This window comes from Oncorhynchus mykiss, chromosome 3, assembly GCF_013265735.2.
Source record: "Oncorhynchus mykiss isolate Arlee chromosome 3, USDA_OmykA_1.1, whole genome shotgun sequence".
Classification (NCBI taxonomy): Eukaryota; Metazoa; Chordata; class Actinopteri; order Salmoniformes; family Salmonidae; genus Oncorhynchus; species Oncorhynchus mykiss.
The window spans coordinates 1771660-1782920 of NC_048567.1; the positions used below are offsets into that span (position 1 = coordinate 1771660).

The 11261-nt window shown below is 52.8% G+C and overlaps 1 protein-coding gene across 1 annotated transcript; it reads left to right on the plus strand.

Moving 5' to 3' along the window:
* Positions 1-2413: 2413 nt before the first annotated feature.
* On the plus strand, positions 2414-5175 carry LOC118944754 (polysialoglycoprotein-like; the record flags this gene model as incomplete). The annotated part of the gene is made up of 5 exons (XM_036965488.1): positions 2414-2474; positions 2649-2714; positions 2852-2935; positions 3071-3184; positions 3656-5175. Coding segments are annotated over exons 1-5 (1845 nt in total), but the record flags the coding sequence as incomplete, so codon positions are not given.
* Positions 5176-11261: the final 6086 nt, after the last annotated feature.

Genomic DNA, 11261 nt, shown 5'->3' on the forward strand with positions numbered 1-11261 from the left:
CGTGCTATAAATTCACAGACAACACAAAGATTCCTTGATGTCCTTCCAGACTCCCTCTGTCTACCCAAGGACGCCAGAGGACAAAAATCAGTTAACCACCTAACTGAGGAACTCAATTTAACCTTGCGCAATACCCTAGATGCAGTTGCACCCCTAAAAACTAAAAACATTTCTCATAAGAAACTAGCTCCCTGGTATACAGAAAATACCCGAGCTCTGAAGCAAGCTTCCAGAAAATTGGAACGGAAATGGCGCCACACCAAACTGGAAGTCTTCCGACTAGCTTGGAAAGACAGTACCGTGCAGTATCGAAGAGCCCTTGCTGCTGCTCGATCATCCTATTTTTCCAACTTAATTGAGGAAAATAAGAACAATCCGAAATTCGTTTTTGATACTGTCGCAAAGCTAACTAAAAAGCAGCATTCCCCAAGAGAGGATGGCTTTCACCTCAGCAGTAATAAATTCATGAACTTCTTTGAGGAAAAGATGATTATTACAAAGTAAATTACGGACTCCTCTTTAAATCTGCGTATTCCTTCAAAGCTCAGTTGTCCTGAGTCTGCACAACTCTGCCAGGACCTAGGATCAAGAGAGACACTCAAGTGTTTTAGTACTATATCCCTTGACACAATGATGAAAATAATCATGGCCTCTAAACCTTCAAGCTCCATACTGGACCCTATTCCAACTAAACTACTGAAAGAGCTGTTTCCTGTGCTTGGCCCTCCTATGTTGAACATAATAAACGGCTCTCTATCCACCGGATGTGTACCAAACTCACTAAAAGTGGCAGTAATAAAGCCTCTCTTGAAAAAGCCAAACCTTGACCCAGAAAATATAAAAAACTATCGGCCTATATCGAATCTTCCATTCCTCTCAAAATGTTTAGAAAAGGCTGTTGCGCAGCCTCTGCCTTCCTCGTCAGAGGAGGAGATAGAAGAAAACTGTTACAGTCTCTGTGAATGGTTTGTCCTCTGACAAATCAACTGTAAATTTCGATGTTCCTCAAGGTTCCGTTTTAGGACCACTATTGATTTTCACTATATATTTTACCTCTTGGGGATGTCATTCGAAAACATAATGTTAACTTTCACTGCTATGCGGATGACACACAGCTGAACATTTCAATGAAACACGGTGAAGCCCCAAAATTGCCCTCGCTAGAAGCATGTGTTTCAGACATAAGGAAGTGGATGGCTGCAAACGTTCTACTTTTAAACTCGGACAAAACAGAGATGCTTGTTCTAGGTCCCAAGAAACAAAGAGATCTTCTGTTGAATCTGACAATTAATCTTAATGGCTGTACAGTCGTCTCAAATAAAACTGTGAAGGCCCTCGGCGTTACTCTGGACCCTGATCTCTCTTTTGAAGAACATATCAAGACTGTTTCAAGGACAGCTTTTTTCCATCTACGTAACATTGCAAAAATCAAACTTTCTGTCCAAAAATGATGCAGAAAAATGTATCCATGCTTTTGTCACTTCTAGGTTAGACTACTGCAATGCTCTTACTTTCCGGCTACCCGGATAAAGCACTAAATAAACTTCAGTTAGTGCTAAATACGGCTGCTAGAATCCTGACTAGAACCCCAAAAATATATCATATTACTCCAGTGCTAGCCTCCCTACACTGGCTTCCTGTCAAGGCAAGGGCTGATTTCAAGGTTTTACTGCTAACCTACAAAGCATTACATGGGCTTGCTCGTACCTATCTCTCTGATTTGGTCCTGCCGTACATACCTACACGTACGCTACGGTCACAAGACGCAGGCCTCCTAATTGCTTCTTCCACATCTTTTGGTCCCTGTCTGTTTTGCTCTCAGTGAAGTGCTACTATCCCCTTGGACTACAGGTTATTGCCGTCATAAGGTGTGCGTCTGTCTGTTGGCCGGACACTTTCTACCGTTTAGGACCTTTGTGGGTAAAGGTAAAGATGGGGTATAGCAGCAGAAGTTCCTCTGAAGTCCAGTATCTGCTGGAAGGGAACCTGGTGGTACGAGAGGATGAGTGTGGGCCTGTTGTGCTTCCCCCTATCCCTCCCTCTTCTCTCTCACTGTCTGAAAAACGTAAAACGTGGATTTGGGTACAGTGTTTATTTCCCCCTAATATCTTTGAAGATTACACCTAAAATAATTAGGAATACTTCTTTCTACTGCTGATCTGAGACCATTAGGGTTAATCATTACAGATATAAATGCAATATATGGAGTAGAAAAGATTGCCTGCCCACCAACTTGATAAGAATCAACATATGTTCTACATGGTCTATTTCTATCTGAACGTAACAACTCAATCAAGCTTGTTAATTGATCGTTAAGCCATGTTTGTCAGGTAAACTAAGGTCATTAGTGGCCTATATAAGCCTCATACAGGCCATGGGAAGACATTACCTGTTGATAACACAGACTATTTTCATGATCATGGGAGGTGTGAGAGAATTGCTGCTCGTTGTGATGACTGTGGGGGTTGTCAAAGGTTGGTTCACTAATGTTTAAGGGATTTGTTTGGTAAATATGCTTAACTTTATAAGTTGGGTATTAATATTTGACTGTCTGTATCTTCCGCGTTGGTCATCTTTTATTCTTCACTGCTATTAATATATGTAGCTATTTTGTGTGAACTCAACTTCTGTCAACACTTTCTCCTCAGTTTCTTGTTACCCTGTTGGAAAGTCCCAGAAGCAAGATCAAGTCTCTCTGCAGAGGAGACTTGGAGGTAAGTGTTTCTTTCCGCAACCCTTCTAGCTATGTTCTTTGTCACTGTCTATGGTGCTGCTGTGTTTGACACTCATTCAACAGCATAGAGTAACTCAGTCTAAATAATGTTGTCAAACCTTAACCTACATTTTTCAGAGCTGTCATCAAATGACGTCTCCATTGTGCATGCCCTGGCCTTGCTCCGATCCATAGGGTCTGATGCTAAACAAGCCAGAGAAGGTACGGCCTGAAACATATACTTTGAAAACTGTAGGGTTCATGTTGCTCAAAATTCGATTAGCAATTTGGCCTAGACCGTGTAGAACAGATGTGTTGCTGTAGAATACCCAACTGTTCCTTTTGTTTTTTCTCAAGAGTATTTAGAGACCAATGAAGTAGAATCCCAAGCTTCTCCAAACCATGGTAGCTCTCCGGCAAATGATGCCCTGTCCTCTGAGGAGAAGCTGAGGCGCATGTCCTCGGACGACGCCGCCACCTCTGAAGCTGCGACCGGCCCGTCTGGCGACGACGCCACCTCTGAAGCTGCGACCGGCCCGTCTGGCGACGACGCCACCTCTGAAGCTGCGACCGGCCCGTCTGGCGACGACGCCACCTCTGAAGCTGCGACCGGCCCGTCTGGCGCCGCCGCCACCTCTGAAGCTGCGACCGGCCCGTCTGGCGACGCCGCCACCTCTGAAGCTGCGACCGGCCCGTCTGGCGACGCCGCCACCTCTGAAGCTGCGACCGGCCCGTCTGGCGACGACGCCACCTCTGAAGCTGCGACCGGCCCGTCTGGCGACGCCGCCACCTCTGAAGCTGCGACCGGCCCGTCTGGCGACGACGCCACCTCTGAAGCTGCGACCGGCCCGTCTGGCGACGCCGCCACCTCTGAAGCTGCGACCGGCCCGTCTGGCGACGCCGCCACCTCTGAAGCTGCGACCGGCCCGTCTGGCGACGACTCCACCTCTGAAGCTGCGACCGGCCCGTCTGGCGACGACGCCACCTCTGAAGCTGCGACCGGCCCGTCTGGCGACGACGCCACCTCTGAAGCTGCGACCGGCCCGTCTGGCGACGACGCCACCTCTGAAGCTGCGACCGGCCCGTCTGGCGACGACGCCACCTCTGAAGCTGCGACCGGCCCGTCTGGCGACGACGCCACCTCTGAAGCTGCGACCGGCCCGTCTGGCGACGACGCCACCTCTGAAGCTGCGACCGGCCCGTCTGGCGACGACGCCACCTCTGAAGCTGCGACCGGCCCGTCTGGCGACGACGCCACCTCTGAAGCTGCGACCGGCCCGTCTGGCGACGACGCCACCTCTGAAGCTGCGACCGGCCCGTCTGGCGACGACGCCACCTCTGAAGCTGCGACCGGCCCGTCTGGCGACGACGCCACCTCTGAAGCTGCGACCGGCCCGTCTGGCGACGACGCCACCTCTGAAGCTGCGACCGGCCCGTCTGGCGACGACGCCACCTCTGAAGCTGCGACCGGCCCGTCTGGCGACGACGCCACCTCTGAAGCTGCGACCGGCCCGTCTGGCGACGACGCCACCTCTGAAGCTGCGACCGGCCCGTCTGGCGACGACGCCACCTCTGAAGCTGCGACCGGCCCGTCTGGCGACGACGCCACCTCTGAAGCTGCGACCGGCCCGTCTGGCGACGACGCCACCTCTGAAGCTGCGACCGGCCCGTCTGGCGACGACGCCACCTCTGAAGCTGCGACCGGCCCGTCTGGCGACGACGCCACCTCTGAAGCTGCGACCGGCCCGTCTGGCGACGACGCCACCTCTGAAGCTGCGACCGGCCCGTCTGGCGACGACGCCACCTCTGAAGCTGCGACCGGCCCGTCTGGCGACGACGCCACCTCTGAAGCTGCGACCGGCCCGTCTGGCGACGACGCCACCTCTGAAGCTGCGACCGGCCCGTCTGGCGACGACGCCACCTCTGAAGCTGCGACCGGCCCGTCTGGCGACGACGCCACCTCTGAAGCTGCGACCGGCCCGTCTGGCGACGACGCCACCTCTGAAGCTGCGACCGGCCCGTCTGGCGACGACGCCACCTCTGAAGCTGCGACCGGCCCGTCTGGCGACGACGCCACCTCTGAAGCTGCGACCGGCCCGTCTGGCGACGACGCCACCTCTGAAGCTGCGACCGGCCCGTCTGGCGACGACGCCACCTCTGAAGCTGCGACCGGCCCGTCTGGCGACGACGCCACCTCTGAAGCTGCGACCGGCCCGTCTGGCGACGACGCCACCTCTGAAGCTGCGACCGGCCCGTCTGGCGACGACGCCACCTCTGAAGCTGCGACCGGCCCGTCTGGCGACGACGCCACCTCTGAAGCTGCGACCGGCCCGTCTGGCGACGACGCCACCTCTGAAGCTGCGACCGGCCCGTCTGGCGACGACGCCACCTCTGAAGCTGCGACCGGCCCGTCTGGCGACGACGCCACCTCTGAAGCTGCGACCGGCCCGTCTGGCGACGACGCCACCTCTGAAGCTGCGACCGGCCCGTCTGGCGACGACGCCACCTCTGAAGCTGCGACCGGCCCGTCTGGCGACGACGCCACCTCTGAAGCTGCGACCGGCCCGTCTGGCGACGACGCCACCTCTGAAGCTGCGACCGGCCCGTCTGGCGACGACGCCACCTCTGAAGCTGCGACCGGCCCGTCTGGCGACGACGCCACCTCTGAAGCTGCGACCGGCCCGTCTGGCGACGACGCCACCTCTGAAGCTGCGACCGGCCCGTCTGGCGACGACGCCACCTCTGAAGCTGCGACCGGCCCGTCTGGCGACGACGCCACCTCTGAAGCTGCGACCGGCCCGTCTGGCGACGACGCCACCTCTGAAGCTGCGACCGGCCCGTCTGGCGACGACGCCACCTCTGAAGCTGCGACCGGCCCGTCTGGCGACGACGCCACCTCTGAAGCTGCGACCGGCCCGTCTGGCGACGACGCCACCTCTGAAGCTGCGACCGGCCCGTCTGGCGACGACGCCACCTCTGAAGCTGCGACCGGCCCGTCTGGCGACGACGCCACCTCTGAAGCTGCGACCGGCCCGTCTGGCGACGACGCCACCTCTGAAGCTGCGACCGGCCCGTCTGGCGACGACGCCACCTCTGAAGCTGCGACCGGCCCGTCTGGCGACGACGCCACCTCTGAAGCTGCGACCGGCCCGTCTGGCGACGACGCCACCTCTGAAGCTGCGACCGGCCCGTCTGGCGACGACGCCACCTCTGAAGCTGCGACCGGCCCGTCTGGCGACGACGCCACCTCTGAAGCTGCGACCGGCCCGTCTGGCGACGACGCCACCTCTGAAGCTGCGACCGGCTGGCGACGACGCCACCTCTGAAGCTGCGACCGGCCCGTCTGGCGACGACGCCACCTCTGAAGCTGCGACCGGCCCGTCTGGCGACGACGCCACCTCTGAAGCTGCGACCGGCCCGTCTGGCGACGACGCCACCTCTGAAGCTGCGACCGGCCCGTCTGGCGACGACGCCACCTCTGAAGCTGCGACCGGCCCGTCTGGCGACGACGCCACCTCTGAAGCTGCGACCGGCCCGTCTGGCGACGACGCCACCTCTGAAGCTGCGACCGGCCCGTCTGGCGACGACGCCACCTCTGAAGCTGCGACCGGCCCGTCTGGCGACGACGCCACCTCTGAAGCTGCGACCGGCCCGTCTGGCGACGACGCCACCTCTGAAGCTGCGACCGGCCCGTCTGGCGACGACGCCACCTCTGAAGCTGCGACCGGCCCGTCTGGCGACGACGCCACCTCTGAAGCTGCGACCGGCCCGTCTGGCGACGACGCCACCTCTGAAGCTGCGACCGGCCCGTCTGGCGACGACGCCACCTCTGAAGCTGCGACCGGCCCGTCTGGCGACGACGCCACCTCTGAAGCTGCGACCGGCCCGTCTGGCGACGACGCCACCTCTGAAGCTGCGACCGGCCCGTCTGGCGACGACGCCACCTCTGAAGCTGCGACCGGCCCGTCTGGCGACGACGCCACCTCTGAAGCTGCGACCGGCCCGTCTGGCGACGACGCCACCTCTGAAGCTGCGACCGGCCCGTCTGGCGACGACGCCACCTCTGAAGCTGCGACCGGCCCGTCTGGCGACGACGCCACCTCTGAAGCTGCGACCGGCCCGTCTGGCGACGACGCCACCTCTGAAGCTGCGACCGGCCCGTCTGGCGACGACGCCACCTCTGAAGCTGCGACCGGCCCGTCTGGCGACGACGCCACCTCTGAAGCTGCGACCGGCCCGTCTGGCGACGACGCCACCTCTGAAGCTGCGACCGGCCCGTCTGGCGACGACGCCACCTCTGAAGCTGCGACCGGCCCGTCTGGCGACGACGCCACCTCTGAAGCTGCGACCGGCCCGTCTGGCGACGACGCCACCTCTGAAGCTGCGACCGGCCCGTCCGGCGACGACGCCATGGATATCTGACGTGGGACATGCAAGAGTTCATGGGTACTCTAGTCCAGTGTGTAACTGCATTTGCTTGTTTTGGCTCAATTAAACATTAACTGTAATACTTGTGTCCTCTGTATTGTTTTGGTGGTTCCTACTTGGAGTTGAGGTGTATGACCTGACTTGAGTAACTGGGGTGATGGCAACATTTATTTTGCATTATATCCATGCGCCAGCAATATTACTCAGACCCCTGTGTTTTAAATTACCAATTGACTTAAGCTACATGTGCTCAGTGTTGGTCCATTTATGCTAGTAGCATCACATGATACCTCAACAGCATTTTGACGCCATTTCCGGTCACAACTTGCAGACTTGTTTACGTGTTGCGGTGTTTTGTTGCCTACTTTGCTACCTGACAACTTTACGGTTTTTACTTTTTAATTACCGTTTATATTTTTGGTTTTCCCTCAATTTTTTCACTCGTGTCAGGGTTGCGTCAATTCGAATCTGGTATCAGGATAAATATCACAATGAGGCTTTTATTAGCTAAGCAATAAGTGGTAAATGCAATTTTCGTATATATGGGCTCTGTCCCACCTCGCAGGGCAAAACAGAACTGACTTGTTCCTGACAAAGATATTTAATATACTCTGACAGTAGTTCCTGCTTCCGAGCCGGCCTGTCAGAGTAGACTGGGCGTGGTTTAGACTCACCCAGCCTATCGTTGATTGTTGGCGCAGAGGCTGGTCCCAGCCCCTTAAGCGCTTCAGCGGTCAGTCGTTGTAGCTGTGTAGAATATGCAGTTATCAGGCACCTGGCTCCTGTTATCTAACAAAAGACTGTTCTGAATGTGCCCCCCCCCAACTCATTGCACAGTTCTGTATTTTTCCATCATGAGAAAGGCCCATGGCCCTGAAACTGAACAATGGTTCAAGTCAGCTATGTTGCATAACACATACATACATCCACACAAGCCAACAGCAGATAATATTAAATCACATATGGTAACGGGCTATAGTGCATAACACAGAATCCTCATACTCCGGACGCTTTATCTGGACATGGTTCGTCAGGACCTCCAACAGCCGAAGCTAAGTAGTAACATTAACATGATGCCTTCTAATTGCAGTCGCTGTACTCATACAGGAGAACGATCGCCTTACGGTGAGGATAGCTGTGCTACAAGCCCAGCTTCAGACGCAATCGTTAGGCAAGGGTAATTTCAGTGTAGGAAAGGATGAAACAGCGTCTGTGCCACCAGTAAGTACAGATAGTAACGTTAGTATAAATCCCCTCGCATGGTCCCCGCAGCCGGACAACTTTCTCACGGTTTCTGGAGAGAAATGCTGTAGGAATGCTCAACCGGTGTCGCTCATTCAGCCGACAAACTTCAACCGGTTTTCCCCATTAAGCAGCGAGTCGGAGTCAAAGGCCGAGCCTTCTCTTGTCTCTACTCCTCCCGTTACGGGGTCAGAGACGCCGAAGCTTCCCACCATTAGCTCTGACAAATTGAAAACTCTAGTCATTGGCGACTCCATTACCCGCAGTATTAGACTTAAAACGAATAATCAGCCGACATGTCTCTGGACCTACTCACTGTCACAGTCATACTCTGGACCTAGTTTTGTCCCATGGAATAAATGTTGTGGATCTTAATGTTTTCCCTCATAATCCTGGACTATCGGACCACCATTTTATTACGTTTGCAATTGCAACAAATAATCTGCTCAGACCCCAACCAAGGAACATCAAAAGTCGTGCTATAAATTCACAGACGACACAAAGATTCCTTGATGTCCTTCCAGACTCCCTCTGTCTACCCAAGGACGCCAGAGGACAAAAATCAGTTAACCACCTAACTGAGGAACTCAATTTAACCTTGCGCAATACCCTAGATGCAGTTGCACCCCTAAAAACTAAAAACATTTCTCATAAGAAACTAGCTCCCTGGTATACAGAAAATACCCGAGCTCTGAAGCAAGCTTCCAGAAAATTGGAACGGAAATGGCGCCACACCAAACTGGAAGTCTTCCGACTAGCTTGGAAAGACAGTACCGTGCAGTATCGAAGAGCCCTTGCTGCTGCTCGATCATCCTATTTTTCCAACTTAATTGAGGAAAATAAGAACAATCCGAAATTCGTTTTTGATACTGTCGCAAAGCTAACTAAAAAGCAGCATTCCCCAAGAGAGGATGGCTTTCACCTCAGCAGTAATAAATTCATGAACTTCTTTGAGGAAAAGATGATTATTACAAAGTAAATTACGGACTCCTCTTTAAATCTGCGTATTCCTTCAAAGCTCAGTTGTCCTGAGTCTGCACAACTCTGCCAGGACCTAGGATCAAGAGAGACACTCAAGTGTTTTAGTACTATATCCCTTGACACAATGATGAAAATAATCATGGCCTCTAAACCTTCAAGCTCCATACTGGACCCTATTCCAACTAAACTACTGAAAGAGCTGTTTCCTGTGCTTGGCCCTCCTATGTTGAACATAATAAACGGCTCTCTATCCACCGGATGTGTACCAAACTCACTAAAAGTGGCAGTAATAAAGCCTCTCTTGAAAAAGCCAAACCTTGACCCAGAAAATATAAAAAACTATCGGCCTATATCGAATCTTCCATTCCTCTCAAAATGTTTAGAAAAGGCTGTTGCGCAGCCTCTGCCTTCCTCGTCAGAGGAGGAGATAGAAGAAAACTGTTACAGTCTCTGTGAATGGTTTGTCCTCTGACAAATCAACTGTAAATTTCGATGTTCCTCAAGGTTCCGTTTTAGGACCACTATTGATTTTCACTATATATTTTACCTCTTGGGGATGTCATTCGAAAACATAATGTTAACTTTCACTGCTATGCGGATGACACACAGCTGAACATTTCAATGAAACATGGTGAAGCCCCAAAATTGCCCTCGCTAGAAGCATGTGTTTCAGACATAAGGAAGTGGATGGCTGCAAACGTTCTACTTTTAAACTCGGACAAAACAGAGATGCTTGTTCTAGGTCCCAAGAAACAAAGAGATCTTCTGTTGAATCTGACAATTAATCTTAATGGCTGTACAGTCGTCTCAAATAAAACTGTGAAGGCCCTCGGCGTTACTCTGGACCCTGATCTCTCTTTTGAAGAACATATCAAGACTGTTTCAAGGACAGCTTTTTTCCATCTACGTAACATTGCAAAAATCAAACTTTCTGTCCAAAAATGATGCAGAAAAATGTATCCATGCTTTTGTCACTTCTAGGTTAGACTACTGCAATGCTCTTACTTTCCGGCTACCCGGATAAAGCACTAAATAAACTTCAGTTAGTGCTAAATACGGCTGCTAGAATCCTGACTAGAACCCCAAAAATATATCATATTACTCCAGTGCTAGCCTCCCTACACTGGCTTCCTGTCAAGGCAAGGGCTGATTTCAAGGTTTTACTGCTAACCTACAAAGCATTACATGGGCTTGCTCGTACCTATCTCTCTGATTTGGTCCTGCCGTACATACCTACACGTACGCTACGGTCACAAGACGCAGGCCTCCTAATTGCTTCTTCCACATCTTTTGGTCCCTGTCTGTTTTGCTCTCAGTGAAGTGCTACTATCCCCTTGGACTACAGGTTATTGCCGTCATAAGGTGTGCGTCTGTCTGTTGGCCGGACACTTTCTACCGTTTAGGACCTTTGTGGGTAAAGGTAAAGATGGGGTATAGCAGCAGAAGTTCCTCTGAAGTCCAGTATCTGCTGGAAGGGAACCTGGTGGTACGAGAGGATGAGTGTGGGCCTGTTGTGCTTCCCCCTATCCCTATCCCTCCCTCTTCTCTCTCACTGTCTGAAAAACGTAAAACGTGGATTTGGGTACAGTGTTTATTTCCCCCTAATATCTTTGAAGATTACACCTAAAATAATTAGGAATACTTCTTTCTACTGCTGATCTGAGACCATTAGGGTTAATCATTACAGATATAAATGCAATATATGGAGTAGAAAAGATTGCCTGCCCACCAACTTGATAAGAATCAACATATGTTCTACATGGTCTATTTCTATCTGAACGTAACAACTCAATCAAGCTTGTTAATTGATCGTTAAGCCATGTTTGTCAGGTAAACTAAGGTCATTAGTGGCCTATATAAGCCTCATACAGGCCATGGGAAGACATTACCTGTTGAT